We start from the raw sequence: 24,360 nt of genomic DNA, 5'->3' as shown, positions 1-24,360 counted from the left end.
CCACAGCATAGACCCTTGGCTATTCCTCCTGTTTTGGATGTTGTTCAGGATGTTTTTTCTGAGGCCTCATTTAATCCAGATTCTATGCCTCCTGCACCAGTTAAACCGGACAGGTATTATAGGGTACCTGAGGCTCATAAATACCTATATAAGAGTCCTAGGGCGGACCCAGAAACTATTAGTCAGGGGCCTAAGGGTGTTAGGGCTTCTGTTGTAAAGAATCCGGTTCCTCTAGATAAGGAAGCTAGAGCTTTGGACAGATGGGGGTAAGAAGGTGTATGAGGGCTTTAAATTGCCAGTTTCATATGTTGAAATATCAGAATTTCCTCCTTTCTCAGCTAAAATCTAAAGTGGATGCTTTGGCAGAGGGCATAGAGTGTAAAGAATTGCAAGATTTGGTGCATGTTTCTGAACAGGTGGAAACATTCTTTGCAGTGTGGTTTGATGCTTTGCAGGCTTCTTCTAGGGGCTGCCACTGGTTCAGTTCTTCGTCGCATGCCTGGCTTAAGGATCAGAATTTATCTGAGCATGTTAAGTCTAGAATTCTGGATGCCCCTTTACAGTCTGAAGTTTTGTTTGGTCCCCCTGTGGAGTCTGTTTTGAAGAAAATGGAGGACAAGGCTAAGTCTATGCAGACTGTTAAAGATTTTTGCAGGTTCAACCTCCTAAGTTTAGTAGAAATTGGCCTGCTAAGGGGTGGACGTACCTTCTTCTGATTTCCAGTCTAGGGGTAGATCTAGTGGTAGGGGCAGAGCTCAGAGTACCTTTAGGCCTAGAACATGGAGTTCCTGCTCAATCTGCTGGTGAGGGTAGGGGCCAGTCCTTTCGTAACAGGCCCAATGACCTGCATTTTCAGCTGCCAGATTCTTCTTGCCTGGCAGCTCCTTTGGGAGGAAAGCTAGCTCTTCAAGCAAAATTGGTTTTAATCACCCAAGACAAATGGGTGTTGGACATTATAAACAAAGGTTACAAGTTTTATTTCCATACATTGCCTCCTTTCAAAGGATGCCAGACATTCCTCCTCGCAAAGGATTGAGGCCACAGATTTCATTACTTTTCACATGGGAGCTTGGCACAGCCAGTACCTCCTTCTGTGGCGTAATCTAGGTTTTATTCCTTCGTTTCTAGTACTCAAAGAAAGGGAAACACGGGAGACTGACATTTGGATTTATCTTCCTCAACACTTATTTGACATTCCAAAGTTCAAAATGTTGACATTACAACAGCTTTTGCCTTCTAAGGAAAAGAACACTGGATGGTAACTCTGATCTAAAAGAGGCTTATCTTCATGTTCCTATCAGGCTCCAGTTGCAGGAAGTACCCGCGCTGAAGCTGAAATTTACATTATCAGTCTTCAGCATTGCCTTTGGCTTATCTACTGCTCTGTAGAGGTTCACAGTTCTGGCTCCAGGATAGCCTTTCAGGATGGAAGGAATACAAATTTATCCTACTTGGATCATTGCCTGATTATTGCACAAGACAAGGACGAGCTTCAGCATCTACAGTATGTGATGGTAATGTTAAGATGCCTAGGTATTCTAGAACGTAAACAAAGTCCAGTCTAGTAATTCTCTCAGGACATGTGCTTTCTGCGAGACTGAATACAGCTTCCCAGATGGCCTTTTGACCTCGACAAACAGAAAAGTCTTTCACTCTTTATTTCCCATCAAATGTTCTATTATGTCCAGGCTGACTGCAAGGACAGTCCTTCAAGCCTTCAGTTCATAAAATCTTTGTATACTGGTGTTTCCTAAATGCCAAATTGCATTGGCGAGAAAGCTTCAATGGTATCTCAAAATCTATGGATACAACACTGCCAGGATCTAGACACTGTCATTCAGATAATACCTTGCATTCAGAAGGAATTTTTGTGGTGGGCTCTTCCAGGAATGTCAATGCAAACAAGGGGACTCCCTAGACTCCACCAGAGGCGAAGTCAGATTCTAAATCTATTGATGTTTTGATAGAGCGAGTATAATTTTATTGAAAAATGGCAAGACACGCGGGCTCCGCCAGACTTTCAACATTTTACATCAACTTGAAGGAGATAAATTTGCATTGATGGCTTTCAAGGATTTACTTCACTCCAGGCAGGTGTTGATTCTAACAGATAACACAACTGTCATGGTACATCATCAAGCAAGGGGAACTTCATTCGCATCTCTTGCAGGACAAGCGATGATTTTGTGGGAGACAGCTCTCGAAGTTACAACTCTCAATTCAGTAAGAGTTCTACCAGAGCACAGAACTCCTTAGCAGATGTATTGAGTGCAGACAAATAGTGGATCCTCAATGGGAAATTCGATCCTCAGGTATTTCAAAGTTGACAGTGTCATGGGGAACTCCAGTATTACAGATCTGTTCGCTTCCACTACAAATTACCACAGTTGCCAAAGTTTTGCACAAAAGGTTTCATCCCACAGCTTGAAGGTGGACGCTTCAGTCAGTTGAACAATCTTCATGACATATGCTCTTCTACCTTCTACCTCTTCTGCCTGCTGTCTCTCTTGAAGGTCAGACAACATAAGCCATCCATGATCCTGATAGCACCGGATTGGCTCGGCTAACACTGGCGGTGTCTACTACTGAGGAGTTTGGTCCGAGCCTCCATGGCTCTGCCTTTGATCTCCACACCTTTGTCTCAGGAGGGTAATCACTTCTGTCAGAATTCAGTCTCTGCAGCTATAACAGCCTGGCATATTCCTGTTTTAGGATTCTGGAGGTTCTTAGCTTCCACAACAAGTTTTGAATAAAGTTATTTTGGAGGCCAGGGAGGCCTAGTATAAGGAAAGCTTATGCTGATAAATGGAGGAGATTTTTATTTGGAGCAGTTGGATTTTGATGTTCTGCTTCCACTTGAGTGCTTCCTACAATATCTTACTGTTATTAGACAAAGGTTTGTCCTCCATAAAGGTTCATGCTGCAGCCATTTCTCTGCCAATTATGACTGTGACCTCCTTTATTCTCTCATCCTTTGTTTTAAGCAGTTTCAGAGGGGCAAAGAACATAAGACTCCTAATGAGAGCTCCTAATCTCTGCTTGGGATCCACCTTGTGCTGGAAAAGCTTACCTCTACAACCTTTTGAGCCTGCAGCTACTGCCGAAAGTTAAAAGCATTTGTCATGGAAAACTGCTTTTTGTTGGGCTAATTACTTCTGCAAGAAGGGTTTCTGGAATTCTTCATAGGCCCTATGGCAGTGGAGCTTTCTTGATTTTTCATAAGGATAGTATTCATGACTAACTCTTCCTTTATGCCTAAAGTGGTTTTAGTGTGGCCTTTAAACCAAATTATTATTATTCATTTGTTTACTTTTATGCAAATCCTCAAAATAAAGGAGAAGGTTTTATGCACTTTGATATTCAATATAGCTATGCTATTATTTGAGCAGAACCAAGGAGTTCAGACAGTCTCAGCAGCAGTTTGTTTTGTTTTTCTTTGGGTCTCACAGGGTAGACCTGTTTCAAAACAAACTATTTCTAAAATGGATTGGCTCTTGCATTTTGTTATTCCCATCATGGTAAGGGAGATTCCGACTCGAAATCAGACTCCTCATTCCACTAGAGCTACTGCAACTTCTGCATTGCCTTCTAAGGTAGCTACAAAGGATATTTTGAAGTACCACTGGAGTTCAGTACATACTTTTCTAAACATTTACCAAATCTCTTTATTCTAAGTCTAGGCTGGATTTGCCACTGCAATATTACAGGGCATTTTAGCAGCCCTAATGCTTTATGATTAAGCAACCTCCCTTTCCTGCTTTGGGATTCTCAACGCATAAGTAAGGACTGCAGCAATGTGAGATGAAGAACATAGTACAGTTTTGGGTACCTACCATAAATGTAGATAGTTCAAGATCCACATTGCTGCAGGTCCAATTTTCCTTCTGTAGCTTAGCATGGTTATATGGTTTGGGTGATGGCTGTAGTTGGGTATATCTTTTGGGAAGGTACTCTGTTTTTGCCGTATCTAGGGCAAGAGAAGACTGAGATATGACGTCGTCATGGGCGCTTTATACCCCGATCGCTTCTGATGTCAGGGCTGTGCTCGACAGATCGCGCCAGCCTAATACTTTGGTATTCGGCCGTAATCGGTAATAATGGACTACCCATAAAGTAAGGACTGCAGCAATGGGATCTTCAACATCTAAAAGCAATATAGTTCTAGGTAGTTGCATTCGTAAGTCCCTCTTATGACCTGTGTTTTGTGTGGGAGCATAAATGTGACATACAGCACAACCAAGATCTCTTAAGCTTATTTATGCTAGTCAAGCAATGGACTGTCCTTGGCACTACATCACTTCTGTACCGAATACTGTACCAGAGAACAGCTGTTATGGTAAGATTTTACACAAGAGTACTTTCTGTCACTTTGCTCCATCATCACTACCATGCATACCTTTCAACCGCCCAGATTTTCTCTGAATGTCTAGATTTTTGCCTCATATATTTGGTCTGTACCTCATAAAATTTTGATTTTCTGGCAAATCACTGAGGATTGAAGTTACTAAATAATGACACACTATACTACTCAGAGACAGCTCCACGTGGTCCTGCAAAGTGGTCCTAGCTACAGAGAACTGAGAAAAGCGACTACTTTCCAGATTTAAGTATTTTTTTCTGTTTTTTACTTGGAATACCTTCTTTTGCTTATTGTAAACAAGCTGTTTGCTGCATTTTATAGTATCTGCACTTAAAAGTTTACCTGGCTGAAAATTAATCGAAAATCTGTGTTTGTTTAATTTAACTATTGAGGCTGCCCACTAAAGTGTGCTAGCCTGTGTAACTGATTTATTGCTGCCTTCTGTATTTCTGAGTGTTTTCTGTCTAAAAACAAAAAAACCAAAAAAATAATCCTTGTTTTCCCGCCTCTCCTCTACTAGTTTAGACCAGTTTACAGGATTTGCTGTATTCTGGGCTGTGGTGTAGTTCCTTTGTTGTCCATTACCTTACTTGGATAAGAAGGAAGTTTATTTGCTCACCAGTGGGAGCAGCCTATCTGTCTCTGAAGGAAGTGACCTCAGCACAAGAGCTGTAGTAATTGGTTGTTTTGGACCATTTCTAGCTCTTTTCAAGTTCCCTGTTTAAAATCCGCCTCTGAGCGTTTTTTTCTGGCTATACTAGAGACAGCTCCACGTGGTCCTGCAGAGTGGTCCTAGCTACAGAAAACTGAGAAAAGCGACTACTTTCCAGATTTAAGTATTTTTTTCTGTTTTTTACTTGGAATACCTTCTCTTGCTTATTTTAAACAAGCTTATACTGTTTTTTTAACTGTTTGCTGCATTTTATAGTATCTGCACTTAAAAGTTTACCTGTTCAAAAATTAATCGAAAATCTGTGTGTGTTTAACTATTGAGGCTGCCCACTAAAGTGTGCTAGCCTGTGTAACTGATTCATTGCTGCCTTCTGTATTTCTTAGTGTTTTCTATCTAAAAACAAAAAAATAATCCTTGTTTTCCCGCCTCTACTCGACTAGTTTAGACCAGTTTACAGGCTTTGCTGTATTCTGGGCTGTGATGTAGTTCTTGTGTTGTCCATTACCTTACTTGGATAAGAAGGAAGTTTCTTTGCTCACCAGTGGGAGTGGGGAGCCTTGAGCAGCCTATCTGTCCCTGAAGGAAGTGACCTCAGCACAAGAGCTGTAGTAATTGGTTGTTTCGGACCATTTCTAGCTCTTTTCAAGTTCCCTGTTTAAAATCCGCATTAGCGCGGCTTTGCGCATAGAAACAGGGTTAAACTTTTCCTGGCTCCGCCAAGTCTGCTCTTCAAATTTTCCCTTAGAAAGCTCTCTACTCTTAGAATAACCAGTCTACTCGTTATATTATAAACATAGCACTTGTTCTCTAAGCTACTCTTCTAAGCAAGCACTTTCAAACTCAAGTAGCACTACATCCACCTACCACCCCAACCACTTCCCTTAAAGGCACAGCACTCTCTTATAATATTCTAGCATGTTGAGTGGTAGATTGCTAGCATCTTCTCCTGCTCAGCTGGTTAATCTGGGAATCTTGAGACAATGCTATAATTGTCTCATGTACACAGACAACCCTCTCCTCCTCCCAACAAACACAAATACATGTGAGAGATGCAACTATATAGCCAAACTGGAGGCTGAACTCTCTCAACTCAGGACTGGCAAGACCAGACAGGAGGAGAAGGTAACCACACACACACAACAAACCCAGTCACACATAGACCTACCCCAACTGCAAATCAAGCACATAACACAAAAACATACTCGGAGGCTCTATTAAAAAACTTACCAAAACAGAGGCTCCCAAAGCAGACAACCAAAATTCCACCACCTCAAAACATAACACATGCAACACATACTTCAATAAATCACAGCCCTTAAGGCCTAACACTATGCTTGATACACTAGTGATAGGTGACTCTATAGTCAGACACACTGACGTCCCACTTACCAGGCTGAGCAAGGAGAGGGTAACGGTAAGCTGCGTATCGGGGGCTAGGATCCGCCATATAATACACGCACTCAGGTCACTCAAAAGCACGTACAAGTATGACTCCGTCATTGTCCATGCAGACGTGAATGACCTGAGACGTACCTCCTTGGACCACATGAAGAGACATTGAGGAGCTCTCTGATTATGTAGCCCAGGCTGGTATGACCCTGACCCTGAGCAGCATCCTGCCCTCACCAAGAATGATGCCACAATACAAAGACAAGATGATCAGCTTTAATAATTGGCTCAATTACTGGTGTCATTCTAGGGGGATCAATGTCTGTCTGCTTGGGATGACATGCCGGACAAGCCACGCTGCTTCGCAAGGGACGGCTTGCACCGGTCACCACTGGGCTTCCGGATATTGGCTAAGGCTCTTGCCACCCCCATAGTGCCTTTTTTAGGCAAGGCTCAAAAGACGAACCCACCTCCTTAGAAAACAAAAATGGAAAAAAATTAAGGGTAATGCTGCTCAACGCCAGAAGTCTAAATCTCAAGATGCAGGCTCTCGAAGCACTCCTCAGTATGGAGAACATCAATGTCTGTGTTGTAACCGAGACCTGGTTCAAGGCTCCTGAGAGCACCCCGGCGCTACCAGGCTTTACCTCGTATCATGCTTTTCGGCCCCAAAACCCGGGCCTAACCACAAAGGGAGGGTGAGTGTCCATATTCATCAAGGATACCCACACCTCTAGGTTAGTGGCAACTCATGAAGCATCGGAGACCATCCAGGTGCAGCTAACCGTAGGCAAAACTGCTATACGACTGGTTGCATGTTATAGACCACCCTCCCAATCTCAAGAACCCCACTCAGCCTTCCTGAAGACATTGGAAGACATGAATGTCTCACTAAATACCATCATATTGGGAGACTTCAACTAACCTAACAGACTGGGTGCACTATTCTAGCCCTAACACCCTAGCCCAAAGGTTCCTGGAATTCATAAACTCAAATGCAATGGAACAGCTAGACACCTCTCCCACAAGGGGGGATAATATACTAGACCTGATCATCACAAACATGGGGACAAAATGCTCCACACCGGAAGTATTGCCCTCACTGGTGAGATCTGACCACAAACTAATCACCCTGGATATACATTTACCACCTCCACCCCCAGCACAAAAGACTACAGTGAGAAACTTCTCAAAAGCCGACTTTACACTTCTCAAGACTGAGATGGTATCATTTAAGCCCTCAGGGCCAATGGAAACCACATCCCACAATGCTGAATCCTACACAAATGCTTTCTACGGACATCTCCAAGAGTGCATGGATCGTGCAATCCCAAATAAAACTAAGACCCTCTCCACCAAAGGAAAGCGTCCTGTCTGGTGGACCCCAGCCATAAACAAATTGTATAACAAAAGAAGGAAGCTACTGCACGACAGAGCAAAATCCCATAAAGGGAAGGCATCTCTGATCAGCACTAGTAGAAAGCTACATTCTCTCATAAAAATATCCAAGGCCAACTTTGAGAGAAAAATCGCCAAGGACACTAAATATAACCACAAGGCATTCTTCAGTTATGTTAGAAACCTGGGTGGAAACACTCAGATATGCTAGTTAGTACACAACGACAAAAAATTTACCGAACCCACAAATATTGCCAACATTCTGGCAGACAGGTTCAGTGCAAATTTCTCCCCTCCCTCACCTCCAAAAGAAGAAACACTCATCCTAGTGAATGTAACCTCCCTGTCATCTCTGATGTCCAGTTGAGAACCACCCTCAACAAAGCAAAAAACAGCATCTATGGGACCTGATGGTATCCCCGGCTGCGTGATACGTGAACTCCAAGAGGAGCTAAACCCGCATATAAAAATGTTATTTAGCCTTACTACAGGAAATGTACCTGAACACTGGCGTACAGCAACAGTGGTTACCACTCCACAAGGGAGGCTCCACTACAGACCCTGGGAACTACCGCCCCATAAGCTTGACCAGCCTGGTTTGCAAAGCTATGGAAAGAATTATTATGGAACTCATAAACGACATTGGGGACCTACAGACACTTGATCCCACCCAGTTCGTCTTTGTAAAAGGCAGATCCTGCCTTTTGAACCTGGTTGACTTTTTCGAAACAGTCACTAGAGCCATTGATGAGGGCAAGGCAGTCCATACAGCCTACCTGGACTTGGCTAAAGCCTTTGACACAATACCCCACTCTGGGATCATAGAAAAGCTAAACAGCTTAAAAGTAAATCCATATGTCACAAGATGGGTTGCAAACTGGCTAAAGAACAGAACCCATAAAGTCAAGATTGTGGGAGCCATGTCAGACTCAAAGCCAGTCACAAGTGGTGTCCCACAGGGCTCTGTCCTGGGACCCCTCTTGTTCGGCATTTAGTTCTCAGATGTGAAAGCAAACATGGGAGGGTTGTGGCTGACAAAGTTCGCAGATGACTGCAAACTAGGTGCCGTAGTCGATGCACCCGCTGACACATACATCCTACAGAAAGGCCTCACCGGAATGGACAACTGGTGCCGGAATCACGGCCTTAAACTGAATGCCAAGAAATGTATTGTCATCCCCTTTGGGAAAAACAAAATACCCACAAATTATCACATAGACAGTAACCCACTGAGTACCTAAAATGTAATCAGAGACCTGGGGACCCAAGTTGATAGTGACCTCTCATTTGACACCCACGTTGCCAAAGTGGTTAGAAAGACTTTCTACCTTGCCCACCTTATCATGAAGGGGTTCACATACAGATCAAAGGAGGTCATCGTGCCCCATGTACTCCTCCCTGATTAGGCCCATGATTGAGTACAATGCCCCATTTGGTATGTACCTTACCCGGCACTTACAAAAGCAGGAGAGACCCCAGAAGTACCTCACCAAGAGGATCAAGGGTTTCCAACATATGTCATATGCTGCCAGGCTGAAGAAACTCCAGCTCTATTCAGTAGCATACCGCCTGCTCAGAGGTGATCTGTGCCTGACATACAAGGCCATGTCCAACCAGGAATTGATGGACATGCTCCACCTCAAAAAATCAAAATCCATAAGAACCACGAGAGCCAAAGATTTAAACCTCGATACAAACATGAATAGAACATGCTGGAGGGACAGATTCATAACTCAGAGGCTTCCCATACTCTGGAACAAAATCCCAGTCCATGTTAGGCAGAGCCCCTTACTGACTCTCTTCAAGAGAAATCTTGACGAGTGGATGGGGGGATCGTAGGTTTACCCCGGGGGTCACCCCTGTATCTCTACTTAACAGAGGCACAGTAAACTAATTTTAATAAGTAAGGGGGTCTTCAATGTGTCACTACTAGACAACGGCACAGTATTCTAAATTTATTCTATACACCTTAGTACCACTACATGGGGTGGCGAAAGCCACATCTCTAGGGCTAGGCTTGCAAATGCCTCAGGGCAGATAGCCTAGTACTAAACTATGAAACTGACACACATTTGAGTTTCAGACTTCATGTCCTTCAGAAAATGCACACTAAGAAATTCTGTTATTCCAGCAACTTTCTAAGTTTGTAAGAGCAGTATTTAAACAATGTCTCTATTTTTGGGCATTTCTTCCTTATTATTTTAGGGTTTGTCCAGATTTTTTGGGCTAAGATGGTGAGAGGTATGCTACGTGTGAGTAAGTTGGAATGGAAACTGTTTAAATGTTACAATGTAAGACTAATCATTGCCAAACCAGGAATCACACACTTGTTAGGTGCTGCAAACTGTTAGAATGATGCCAAAAGCTGTAGAGTATCATTTCAGTTACTTGTTTATATATAATAGTGAAACTAGAAACAAATTTATACAGATATAAGGTTACAAGAGATAGAAGTGTTGAAAACATAATATAATGTAGTAACTCACTAAGGTGTAGCATGTACACTAGGATGTGCTTTTGGCTAGTAGCTGGAAATTAGCAAAAAATAAAATATGAAGTGAAAAGGAAAAGATGAGGGTATACTCCTTTTTAAACTTTGCGTCATTCATGCTTCTACATATGTACAAGCAGCCCATTCATAAAAATAGTGCATTTGTCTAGTAGTATTCTGAAATCAGCACATATCAAACTGGAAAATGAAAACAGAAGAATGTGTCTACTAATGCTCCAGTCTTCTGTCACACACTTGCTTTCTATGGAATTACTGGCAGGTCAGGAAGTCACTACACCAGGCTAGTATTCAAAAATCAGAATACAGTAAAACATGAAATGAAAGAAAGAGAAATATGGTTTCCACTACTGTTTGCCTCACTCAGATGCTTTCTATAGGTAGAAGCCATGTCATAGATTTGTTGTAGTTGGCCAGATTTCACAATCACCACAGAATAAAATATGAAATAAAAGAAACAAAAAAACTCTGATAATGTTTTAAAACCCTTGCATTGCTGATGTGCTTTTAGCAGCAGCTGTCAGGTCGTAAAATGCCTGAAAGGCTGCTTTTCTCAATGTGTAAAATGCACAGATTACACTAATGAATGGCTCACAGAGAAAGCTGTTAGTACAACTGCAATTTGAGATGGAATTTGGCTCACACCTTTGAAACTTCCTGCAGGCAGTCTTCCCCCACCCCCCTCAGCCAAAGTTGAGCATGCTCAGAAAGGCAAACCTGAAATGTAAACAAAGGCTGAATCAAAACAAAAAATCCCTGGGATTGTCCCTTTAACTTCCATATATTTGAGAATTCTTCCTTTGCTTCGTCAAAACTTTGCAAGGCCTTTTTAAGAGGCACTCTTCTGGTGAGACCACCTTTCAAAGACCCCTACTCTAAACCATGGGACTTGAATTTAGCACTACAGATTCTAATTCATTTCCCCTTTGAACCAGCAGCAAAATGAGATCTTAAATTGCTGCCCTGGAAAACAGTCATTCTAGTGTCTATTACCTCAGCTAGATGAATTTTCTGAGCTTTAAACATTGCCTCCTAAGCCTCCCTACTTGATTTTTCACAGGGACAGAGTAGCATTACGAACCAACCCTTCTTTCCTTCCTAAGTTTGTGTCGAATCCAGCATCAACCAGTTCATTAATCTGCCTGTTTTCTTTCCAAAATTTGAAAATAAAGGAGAGGGCATGTTGCATTTGTTAGATGTTCATAGGCAATTGCGTTTCTACTCAAGTAGAACAAAAGTTAGTCTGATAGACTATTTCCTTTGCGGATCCAAAATTGGTAAATCAGTTACAAAAGTAACTTTGGCAAGATGGCTTACCAACTGGGTATCTTTTGTCTACAGTAAATTGGGGGTATCATTCCCAAAACCTTTGAGCCCAGTCGAAAAGATCCATGGCAGCCTCGTCAGTATTTTTATCTAGGCATTCCATGGACTATGTATGTGCAGCTTCAACTTGGGCTAATCCTCACATCTGTATTACTCATTACAAACTAGATCTGGTCCCAGGGAAGCGTAACATTTTGTTCAGCCGTGCTCAGGAATAGCCTTCCTTAAAGTCCACCCAGGATTTCAGGTAGTTGGGGACTCTGTCCTATTCGTTGAGGAATGAATGAAAGTTGACAACATCAGATAGTTGTATACTTGCCATAATGTTCCATCTGTGTTAATTTTCATTCTTCAACTCCCCACCCATCATCCCCCATCCATTGTCATGGTAAACTCCTGGAAGAATGGGACTTCATAAGGGCACCACTGTGCCTTAATTTGAGCTGCAGATAATCACTTTTTCTGTCATGCATATTATATGAATATTTCTTATCTTATGTCATATAGCAAACAAGGTCTGCGGTATATTAGGGGTTGGCGCATTGTGGGTAGGGAGGAGCTTGAGAGCTTTTAGGTTACCACACGCTATAGTAATGGCCGAGTCGGATCAGAGCTTTTAAGTTGCCATGAGCTATAGGAATAGCCAGGTTGGATCCAAGGATTGAATCCAGACCCAGTAGTTGAGAAAAATGAAAATGAACAACATGGATGGAACATCATGGGAAGTGTACAACTTTTTTTTATCTCTTTCTTCCCCATCACACACTCAGCCTTTGGCATCTGTCTGAATGCTTGTAGGAGCTGGTAGGATGTTGGTGTCCACTGCCAGCTCTCTCCCATCTTTGGTGGTGGTAGGGTTCTAGCTCATCACATTGACAAGTAGCAAGAGCAACAGGTGTTCATCTAGTGAAGATTTGAGGTAGCTATGCCCATGCTATCATTAATGCATTTGCAGTATGCAGCTGATTGGCTTAGAGCCACATTTCCTTCAGTAGGCAGAAGTTGTCCTCTTAGGAGAACTGCTGAAGGAACTTTTATCATGGGGAGAGGGTAGACAGTCCCCTTGCAAAGACTAGCACATTGACCCTACCACCGGACATTTGCCAGAGGCCTCGAGGCTGATGGGGATTACAATGCATTAAGAAGTAGGCTGTAGGGCTTTCGGCTGGGCTAGAAATACCCAGCTTTCAATTTGCCAGAACACATGGGCTACTTGGGTAGAGGTATAGTCATCTGGCAATGCCGGGGAGGACAAGAAAAATAGGTACAGAAAAAAAAACTGTAGAGTTTTTGCAAATTAGCGCATGTGTAATATGATCCTGACATTCTTTGCTTACAGCAACATTCTCTTATAGTCTTGATATAGTGTCTAAGCTGTTTGCTGGTGGGTATTCACAAAATATTGCCCAGTCCCTCCATATATTTATGTAAAATAAGGGGCAAGTCATGTGGCTTTAAATTGGCTGTTATTTTTTCCTAATGTGTAGTCCATTGTGCCTTCCTGTGAATACTGAAAATGAATTGGTTCATTTTAATCATTCTGCGTTAGTTAGCAAATACTTCATGGGAAAACTTCATTTTCTGTAATATAACGTCTCTAGCCTCTGGCAGACCCCCACAGCTTTTAGCCTATCACACAAATCAGGACAGTGCATAAAACTAAATATGAGCCAAAACAGCAAGACTGTGTATCCAGACTGAAACGTTTAAAGTGCAGACTAACAGTATTACAGGCATTGTTTATGTAGAAACTGTAAACATATGGGTCATCCAGAATGCAACAGTGTTTCTAGTAGTACAGTGCTAAGAGTAGCTACAAAATTCCCATGTGGAATGTGGTAGGCTGTTTTAACAATTAATGAAACATGGACAGAAATGTAAACATTTGGAACAGCAGAGGAAAATGTCATACTCAAACCTGCACAATGTAGTGCTTTCAAGGTTTGAATTACTGCGTTTGCACTTGCCCAGTGCCTTATGTTGTAATTTGTATTAATCCTTCATCTTCAGTTTACTTCGTGTGCAGTGTTGCTCCAGTGCAAGCCAGCACTGGAGTTGACAAATGCTTGATTTCCATTAATCTCAACTTTTTTTTTTTTTTGTGATCCTCTTCAATGATTCTTCTTTTTTTAGGAGCTTCCTTTTGGAAGGAATTTTGAGATATGGAAGAGTACATTAATTTGCATTGAGGCTGCGTATGATTGTTAGGTAGCTGACTTGGTAGAAGAGGGAGGATCTGTCCCAAATAGAGATGGTTTGGAAATCAGGCATGGGAATATCATGTGATGACCAAGTGTTGTACCACATGCATCCATTACTGATGTGTTCCAGTGGTGTGAGAGGTATTTCACATATCTGTCCCCTGTTGTGTAGCAAGTATTGCATCTTCAGAATGATTTTAGGTCTTATAATGGAGAGGCTATTTGGGCAGGCAGTGTCTGTAGAGGTAAAGGTAACCTGCTTTAAAGACTATTTCTGCCGTATGTACTTTGAGAAAAGATGTGCATTATCAGTTTCCCACTCGTGTGAAAAAATTTATATATGCTTGGTAGCCTTACTTAGTCACATGGTTAGATGGTATTTTAGAACTAGGCTTACATTATAAGAGCTTATTATTGGATTTATGACATTGGTGGTAGTTCTTTTCTTTAAATTTGCAAAAAAAGTTGGTAAAAGTCTGTGCATATCTTAAATTATTTTGTAATATGATTTGCAAAACTTATAGCGTTTTTCCAGTAAGCCAGATTTGTGTTACTTTGACCTTCATTCCTTTTTTTATAGGAAAGCCTTTCATCACATCACACCCTGGACCACGCTTGGAGGCTTGCCTGATCTTAACCATTTAGCACAACAACCAAACAATTCTGTTCACTATGCTTTAGATGCCTTTTAAATTTTTGGTGTTTGACAGTTTTTATACACTTGTTTCTTGGGGAACTATGCGTTGTGAAAGCAGCTATATAATACAAAATAAAGCTGCACTTTATCACATAAATGTTAAGTTATATATTTTACTATTTTGCAGAATGTTTGATGTAGGTGGACAGAGGTCTGAACGTAAGAAGTGGATCCATTGCTTTGAAGGAGTTACTGCGATAATCTTCTGTGTAGCACTTAGTGATTATGATCTGGTTCTTGCTGAAGATGAAGAAATGGTAAGTAGAGTAATGCAAAGTGGAATTTTGGACAGTTTAATGCATTATTTAGTTTTTTTTTTTTTTTTGCATGAATGTAGCACATCTTAATATACTTTTTGGAAATGGTTGTGCAGAGTGAGTTATCACCTGGATGCAGCTAACTGGTAAATCTGAATGTACATTTTACACCACTCACTGCAAGGGCCATGGCTATAATATGACTCTTAGAAAACAAAGTATAAAGACTTCTCATATTCTCTTTGTCAATTTAAAACTGTATAGCTCATCAGAAATTCATCCCAACGTCTTAGTGAGCACCTTCACGAGGTGGACCCTGTTTTTCGCAAAATCTCACAAAGGTGACAGATATAGACTGTTTGTATAGCATGTATCATGGACAGGAGTATGTCTAAAGGAAAAAAATAGCTGGGTGCATAAGACCCAGGATAAAGTGCCCAATCCTGGTAGGCACACTGGTGCCAGGCCTGGAAAAAGGACAGTGTAGAATCCTCAAAATACAGAAACATTCCTAAAATGGGGCCAGGCAAGGCCCAGGGGGAGGCTGGTCCTCTGTTATAGAAGAAAGTAGCAGTCCACAAAAAAAAAATCAAAAAATCTGATAGATAAGCCAAAGAAGAACACAGCAAAAAGCTTGAAACCAAGACCAAGTGAAAAGTATAATCCAAGGCAGCGAAGAGCAGCAAGAAACAGCGATGAAGCCAAAGGTAATCTCCACAAAAAGTTTATTCAAACACACAACATAAATTTCTCCAAGTCCTTCTCTCAAACGCACGACATAAATTTCTCCAAATCCTTCTCTCAAGCGCTTTCGCTCAGTGCAATACTGAGCTTTATCAAGATAAAAATGCAGGGCAGAACAACCTTATTTGTGAGTCTCTTAATGAGATCATGTGCTTTGTTAATTAAAACCAGTCAAGTTACAATTAAAATTAATTGGTGACCAATTTAAAATTAAAGAGCAAGATGTATGAAATACATAAAATTCTAAATAAAATACCTTGGTTAAATATGTTGTAGTTGAGAAATATGTTTAAAAGATATGTCATTTGAAAATCGCAAAGCATTCGTGTATAAATAAATAAATATTGTTATATGTTAATGTCCCATGAAACCACATTTGTAGTGATTGATTCTTATAACACTGTTTAGTGTGCAATAAATATTACAATGGGGTACCACGAATAATTGATGCGAGTAATAAATAGTAATAGATAAAAATCAAATGTTAAAAATACAAGAATTAAAAATAAAAATAATCAAGTATTAATTGTTCAAACGTTGTTACATAGATTATATTCTCTATACTCAGAATAAATATAAATATAAAATACAAATAATTTGATACAAATAAGTAATGTTGATAATCTCTTACTAAATGCTGTATGCTATAACTTAGCTGCTCTTAGTTGTAAAACACTACTTAAATTTGTGTAGTCATTTAACCCTGGCCATTTAGCTGCATCCAGTCTTAGTTGCCATATAAGCTCCCTATATTCCAATTTAGTCTCCCAGTCACCCCCCTCTCTTGTCGGGTGTTATCTGGTCTAACACAATGAACTTGATTTTCATATCTGGGCAGGACAGAGTGTTTATAAAAAGCATTGGTCTCTTTTTTCTTGGAAATATCGTAGAAATGCTCATAAATTCTTCTCTTTAGAGTCCTTTCTGTTTTCCCAGTATAGAAACTGACATTTTATACATGAGCCTAAATATACAACATATTTTGCATTGCAGTTAACATACCCATTAGACCGGAGTAGATATTTCCTAGATGGGATGTATATACTATGATCATTCAACATAGCAGTACATTGTTTGCACATTCCACATTTATAAGTTCCTTTCTTGGATCTACTACCAGTGGTATTCTTTTCTTTCAAATAGCTCTTTCATGTTAGTACCCCTGCGTCTAACAAATGTGGGTTTAGTTGGAACCTTTGTTGAAAAATCATCCTGCAATGTAAGAACTGGCCAATACCTTGTTATTGTTTCCTCTATCAGGTCAGAATTGCTGGAAAATGTGTGTATGTAACTAGTTTGTTCTAGCTGCTGGGTGTTCTTATGCAAGTTATCCACTTGCGGTAACATGCATCCTAAAAGTGGTGGGTATTCTTCTCTACATGCGGAAATTTCCATGACCAAATTCTTGATTAGTTTGGCCGGTTAGCCCCTTTCACAAAATTTCTCTTCTAAAAAGCTAACCTCGTTTGAGAAGTATTCCGCAGTGCTACACATTCTAGAAGCACGGATTAGTTGCCCTTTGATAATTCCTTTCTTTTGATAGAAAGGATGACTACTGCTAAAGTGTAGGTAAGAATTAGAATAATTAAATGACTACACAAATTTAAGTAGTGTTTTAAAACTAAGAAGAGCTAAGTTATAGCATACAGCATTTAGTAAGAGATTATCAACATTACTTATTTGTATTTTATATTTATTCTGAGTATAGGGAATATAATCTATGTAACAACGTTTGAACACTTAATACTTGATTATTATTTTTATTTTTAATTCTTGTATTTTTAACATTTGATTTTTATCTATTACTATTTATTACTTACGTCATTTATTCGTGGTACCCCATTGTAATATTTATTGCACACTAAACAGTGTTATAAGAATCAATCACTGCAAATGTGGTTTCATGGGACATTAACATATAACAATATTTATTTATTTATACACGAATGCTTTGTGATTTTCAAATGACATCTTTTAAATAACATTTTTCAACTACAACATATTTAACAAAAGGTATTTTATTTAGGATTTTATGTATTTCATACAACATCTTGCTCTTTAATTTTAAATTGGTCACCAATTAATTTTAATTGTAACTTGACTGGTTTTAATTAACGAAGCACATGATCTCATTAAGAGACTCACAAATAAGGTTGTTCTGCCCTGCATTTTTATCTTGATAAAGCTCAGTATTGCACTGAGCGAAAGCGCTTGAGAGAAGGATTTGGAGAAATTTGTCTTGTGTTTGAGAGAAGGACTTGGAGAAATTTATGTCGTGTGTTTGAATAAACTTTTTGTGGAGATTACCTTTGGCTTCATCGCTGTTTCTTGCTGCTCTTCGCTGCCTTGGATTATACTTTTCACTAAGCCAAAGAAGAGCCATAAAGGCGATAGAGTGGACTATTGAGGATGAGAAAAACATTTTGTATTGTTACTATTGTGCAAAAAGCCCAGAATTTCCAGACACAGGGTATATAAACAGATTGAGATAAGTTAGAGGAAAGAAAATACTTCCGCAAAAAAAAAACCTGTCAGAAGCTTCAAATAAAAATTTGTGGTCATTAATGCAACAGATTTTTGAAAAACAGTACATAGCTCAAGAAACTGATAATCTTCTTTCGGCTTTTCCCGGTTAGGGGTCGCCACAGTGGATCACCCATCCGCTCATGATTGGCAGTAGAGTTTTGCAGTGTCGAGTTGCCAGCCCGGCGCCCAACCTTCCACAGAAGGCACACGCACTTACGCCTAGGGCCAATTTAGAGTATCCAATCCACCTACAGCATGTCTTGGGATGTGGGAGGAAACCGGAGCACCTGTAGAAAACCCATGTGACCACAGGGAAGACATGCAGACTCCGCACAGAAGGCACCCCAGCTGAGGATCGAACTGGAGAACCTCTTGCTGTGAGTGGCATTGCTAACCACCGCGGCCGCCCCAGCACAAGAAACTGATATGTTTGGAAAAAGCATCTGAAGTACGAAAATGTAAACAACAAAACCTAGATATTTTTGAAAAAGTCTGCAGAAATATGGACATGGGAAAGAGAGAGATTTGATATATTTATGCAAAGGTGAAAGCCAAATTAATCACACAAAGAAGGCAGTCCCAAAGATATTCGAAGAGAAATACAGGCAAAGGCATCCAGATATGGGAAAATTCACAGTAAAAAAAAATATCACAAAGGGGAAATGTAGAAAAGATTAGTAAAGTAAAAGTTAAAAAAAAAACAGAAGTTGAAGTTATGGTGTGCCTGCAAAGTTAAGGATTTGATGTAGAAGGTCTAACACAGGTTACATTACAGCATGATGGAACGAGTCCCCAAAGTAAGAAAAAACAGGAAGATCAAGAGACATCTGAAGAAGAAATATGGACCTGGGAAAGAGAGATATTTAATATAGTGTAATATCTATGCAAAGGAGAAAGCAAAACTCATCAATACAAAAAGAGCAGCACCAAAGATATTTGAAGAGAAATACAGGCAAAGGAATCCAGACATGGAAAACTTAGAAAAGGAGATCAATAGATGAGAAGTTAAAGAAATAGAAATGGAGGTCATGAAGTACCTCCAAAGTGAAGAATTCAGTGTAAAAAAATCTAATTCAGAAAGCACCAGTACAGGACAACGCAGTGGAACTTCAAATTAAGGGGAACCCAGTGGAATGGGAAGCAATTGGGCAGGTGTCATACGAAGATGTTTTGGATCATTCCACATAAAACCGGTATAAACATTCGCTTGAAACTGGACAGCAAGGGAAGGAACAGGAAACTGACACAGTTAATGGTGAGGAGTGATAGGCCAGCAAGCTCTCATATGACAGAGCAACAGATGGCACAGGATGAAATTGAAGTGTGTGCCACAAGTTGATGCACTAGAACTTTCTATAGAATGCCCGCAGAAAATGGAAAACAAAAAATGTGCCCTCAGTTTAGAAGAAACTGAGCTAAGAGAAGAGTTGCTTGACTTGAGAGAGAAAGATTAAGATCAGTGAATGAAGTAGACTAGACTACAGAACAGTAAAACCCAAAGTCAGAAGTTTGATAAAACAAATGAACACAGTAATTAGGTCTGTCCATAGAGATTCATGCTGTATAGCAGAAGTAAACAGGATATATTACTGTGCATCTAAATAATAGATAGTTCTACCACAAGAACACAGGGTAGGGAGAGAGAGGGGAGAAATTGAATACCATCATGGAAGTATCGAATAGAGAAAACTATAAAGCAGCTAAGACAGGAAGTGTCATTAGAAGAGTATAGAAGAGGGAACAGATCAACAAAAATACTCACTTGATAAAAGCACTCCGCAATATTAGAACCGATCAGGAATCCATCATGCACTATTGCAAATAATAAACTGAAAATCTTAGCACAGGTAGAAAAACTGAAGATACATAGACAAATATAAAGGAAAAGTACAAAATATACAATTTATTGATGTCCCAAAAAAAGTTTTATAGACCATTGGGAAATGAGGTAAAAATTGAAAGACCACCAAAAAATTATCTGTAAAAGTAGGTTTTCTTTTTTCAGTTTGAAACAATGTACAATTTGTGGCTCTAGTTGATTTGTCACTAAAGTAACACCCCAGTCCCATGTGCAAAAATGGGGAGAAAGGGTTGATAGATGGGTATAACCAAACCATGAATACAATGGATATAAAAAGTGCACACAGCCCTGTTAAAATGCCAGGTTTTTGTGATATAAAAAATGAGACCACAATAAATCATTTCAAAACTTTTCCCACCTTTAATGTGACCTACAACCTGTACAATTCATTTGAAAAACAAACAAATGTGTTAGGGGAAAAATATAAAAAATACGTACAATAAGCTGGTTGTAGTATGCACACCCTTCAACTAATACTTTGTTGAAATGCCTTTTGGTTTAATTACAGCATTCAGTCTTCTTGGGTACACACCTGCCATCAATTAGAGAGACCGACAGATTAATTCCAAATAAAGTTCAGCTGTCCTAGTAGGATTTTCCTGACATTTACTCAGTTGCCTGCTACAGCAAAAACCATGGTTCGCAGAGAGCTTACAAAGCATCAAAGGGACTCATTGTTGAAAGGTATCAGTCAGGAGAAGGGTACAAAAAAAACCTCCACAGCATTGGATATACCATGGAACACAATGAAGACAGTCATCAAAAAGTGGAAAAAAAATATGGGACAGCAGTGACCTTGCAAAGAACTGGATGAGTCTCCAAAACTGATGAAAAGAGGAGACGAAAACTGGTCAGGGAGGCTGCCATGAGACCTACAGCAACACTGAAGGAGCTGCAGGAATTTCTGCCTGGCTAATGATCATAGCTGTGTGAGCCAATCACCAGCCACTTCATCTAATGTGAATACCAATAATGTCCCTCTGTTCCCCAACCAATCAGATAGTGAGACCTTGACTTCTAACCAATTACCTACAACTTCATCTACAATGAAGCAACCTTTGAAGACGAGTGAAAAAACAACCACTTCCACGGCAATTATACCAGAGGTACTGAATTCCTGATGTAATGTGATCCTATCTCGCCTACATTCTCTACAGATGGGTTCGGAACCGATCCTCGGCTCCGACTCGGCCACTATACAATAGAACGTAGTCTCTTATTGGCTGAGTTACCTCATATCCCAGGATGCACCACTACTGCTTCCCCAGATCTCGTTTGCCGCTTCTCAAGCATAGATGTGGTCTCGGACTTGGCTGAGCTAAGTATCTCTTAGTCAGAAATTTTTCTGTCTAATTTTTTGTCAAAACTTACCCAAAAGCTGTTTTAACAGCTACTTGTTGTTGTGTGATTGTGTATTGATATATTCTTGTGGTAAAATTGTGTTTTTTGTGGTAATTAAACGGTCCCGTTTAAGTTAGAGGGGCCTAGCCCTATCCTAGGCGTTTTAGTTGGAGTCTAGGCTGTCTTTGTGTCAGTTTTGTTTTGGTAGTCAGTGTTTGTTGTTTAATATAGCCATGTCGAAGGAACATAGACCATCAGGGTTCAAAAAATGTTCTAAATGTAGCTATAAAATGTCCATTACGGATGACCATTCTTTGTGTCTACTGTCTGGGCCCGAAGCATCTCCAAGAATCCTGTAGCGTTTGCCAAGCCTTTTCCTCTCGCGTCCTCAAGAGAGGAAAAATAAGTTGATCTTGAAAGGGCTTATTACCCCTTCCTTTGAGGAAGCCCTATCTTCTTCTTCTTCACCTTAGAGGAAGAAAAAGTCTTCGGCTCCGACCAGCCCGTCAGATCCGGCAGCAAAAAAGTCGTGGCAGGCTTCTCCGTCGGCTCCACGGACTTGGGAGCCGAGGTCGGAACGGTCTGCCTCGATGTCTCCAGCTTCGACTCCTCTGGTTTCAGAGTCGAGAGCTCGGGCGTCGAGAGGCGAGTCATCTCCATCGGCTCCACTGCCTTCGGAGCCGATGGGGGTTGCCCACTCACTCTTCCCCTTCGGTGCCGAAGTCCACATCGGCTCCGAGGGAAATTGCAGTTGTAGTGGAATCTCCTCGCCGATACTTCGAACCCATACTGGAGCCGGTCCCCAGTCTTCGGCCGGTGGAGAAGTCAACTCGGACCCAGTCGGTCTCTTCTCGGTCGTCGAGGATGTCCGATTCAGATTTAGACAGGGTGCTTCAAAGGCTTTTTCAGTCTCCAGTCTTTGCAAAGTTGATCTCGGCTCCAGCCCAGTCAGCTCCAGAGCCGATCTCCCATCCTGTTATCTCGATTCCTCCTCCAACAGTTTTGGCGCCGTTGGAGTCTGTGTTGGTGGAGCCGGTGGAGATTATCGGGTCCTTTGGGTCGGGGTTCGGTACGCGGACCTCCTCTGTCGGCCCTGAAACGCTTCCGAGGAAGAAACAGTGCAAGAGGAAACACGTTGATTCCCCTGATGAGTCTCTCACCTCGGATACCGACCTCGATGATGCGGAGGGGTCCCCCAAGTCGTCCTCGGATGATGTCTCCTTTGCGGACATCTTGGAGATCCTTAAGCAACGAGGCGACTGGCAGTCCAAACCCCCTTCTGCTGAGGAGTCTGTTTTCCTCAAGGCCTTCTGGGCTCAGCCCTCCGCCTCCTGGGTGTCTCCGCCCTTCGATGAGCTTCTGGATTTGATCTCTCGAAGGGCGTGGGAGCACCCGGATTCTGTTGATCCGGTGCCAGCTCGCCCCAATAAATTCCTTTTGGCTCCCCCGGTTAAGGACTTTCTCTCGAAAGGCGTGGCTGTAGATGCTATGGTGGTGGCATCTGCCACCCAGCAAGATGTGGCAGAGGCTTCAACGTCCGTCCATCCTCCTAATAAAGAGTCTAGGAGCATGGATCGGTACGGCAGGCGTACCCTTTCTTCAGCGGCCTTTACATTAAGGTCTCTGAACTACTTGACACATTTCACCAGACTGCAGAGGGATCTGGTCAAGGAGCTTTCGGATACCCTCTCTGGTAACTTACCTGAGCAGTTGGCCCAGACGGTTAACTCCCAGTTGGCTACCCTGTCCTCATTATCCAACTCGTCCATGAGGCTCATTTCTTATGCAGCCGAAGGAGCGAGCAGAGCTGCTGGAACAGGTGTTGCTCTATGGAGACTAGCCTGGCTACGCTTGTGTCACTTTGCGGAGGCCTTTAAGTCTTCCTTTGCCGATGCCCCCTTTGATGGGTCCTCACTGTTTGGACCCAAGGTAAAGGACACATTGACTCGCTGCGAACAGGAGGGTAAGACTTTAACTGCCGTAGGGGCCCAGTTTTCCACTCCCTTCAGATCTTACCCCAAGGCTCGAAGAGGAGGGAAAATGTGGTTCTGTAAGTCTCAAAAGCCTTACACGTCACAGCAGAGCGATTCCCCTTCTAGAGGCAGAGGAGGGGGAAATTTTTCAGGGAGACGCCGTCCCAGAGGTGGCTGAGGCCCCCGCAACACTGGAGACCGTGAGTCCTTTCGTGGCTCCTCCTCCATCCAGCATCCCTGAAGGAGTACCCGACTGTGCAGCTCCGGAGCCAGTCGGGGGTCGTTTTTCGAGACACCTAAAGGCCTGGGAAAATATCACTCAGGACCAATGGGTGCTTCGAATCATCGCCGGAGGTTACACCATTCCCTTTTCTCAACCCCCCCCCCCACCAGTCCAAAGAATCCCGGACCCGCCACCCAGTCAACGGGATCATGCAGCCAGCGAAATATCAAAGCTGCTTCAAAAAGGGGTCATCCAACCTGTCCCCGAAGACCAGGCCGGATCAGGGACTTACTCAAGATTCTTTTTGGTACCAAAAAAGACCGGGGACTTGAGACCCATTTTGGATCTCAGCAAATTAAACCGATTTGTGAAAAAGTCCAAATTCCGGATGGTCACTTTGCAATCCATTCTTCCGCTTTTGGAGAAAGGTGTTTGGATGTGCTCCATAGATCTCAAAGACGCCTACTATCACATTCTGATAGATCAGGCGTCGAGGAGACACTTATGCTTCAGCCTAGGAGACAGTCATTTCCAGTTCCGAGCACTGCCCTTTGGTCTCACTACAGCCCCCAGGGTGTTCACCAAATGTTTGGCGGTGGTGGACTGCTCACCTGAGAAGTCTAGGATTCCAGGTGTTTCCATACCTAGACGACTGGCTCCTAACTGCCACCTCCAGGCATCTACTCTTGGAAAATCTAGCAGCCACTATCACACTAGGCAACTCCTTAGGAATCACCTTCAGTTGGTCAAAATCTGTATTGCTGCCATCTCAGCGTATTCTGTTTATTGGTGCAGAAATAGACTCAAGGCAGATGCGAGTCTATCTCCCTGCGGAAAGGATAGCAACGCTCCAGTTTCAGGTTCAGGCATTGCTCCTCAGGC

General features: G+C 41.7%; 1 protein-coding gene across 1 annotated transcript in view; it reads left to right on the top strand.

Annotated features, from left to right (window-relative positions):
• GNAI1 (G protein subunit alpha i1) overlaps positions 1-24,360 on the top strand; it is a 610,322-nt gene that overhangs the window by 421,408 nt on the left and 164,554 nt on the right. The window contains exon 6 of the mRNA XM_044088329.1: positions 14,681-14,810. Within this exon, the coding sequence (XP_043944264.1) occupies positions 14,681-14,810 (130 nt within the window). The remainder of the gene's footprint in view (positions 1-14,680; positions 14,811-24,360) is intronic.

Source organism: Protopterus annectens, chromosome 11.part0, assembly GCF_019279795.1.
Source record: "Protopterus annectens isolate FY-2018-M chromosome 11.part0, PAN1.0, whole genome shotgun sequence".
NCBI lineage: Eukaryota > Metazoa > Chordata > Ceratodontiformes > Protopteridae > Protopterus > Protopterus annectens.
Note: the sequence above shows the minus strand (reverse complement) of the source record. Positions and strands in the feature narration are given on the sequence as shown.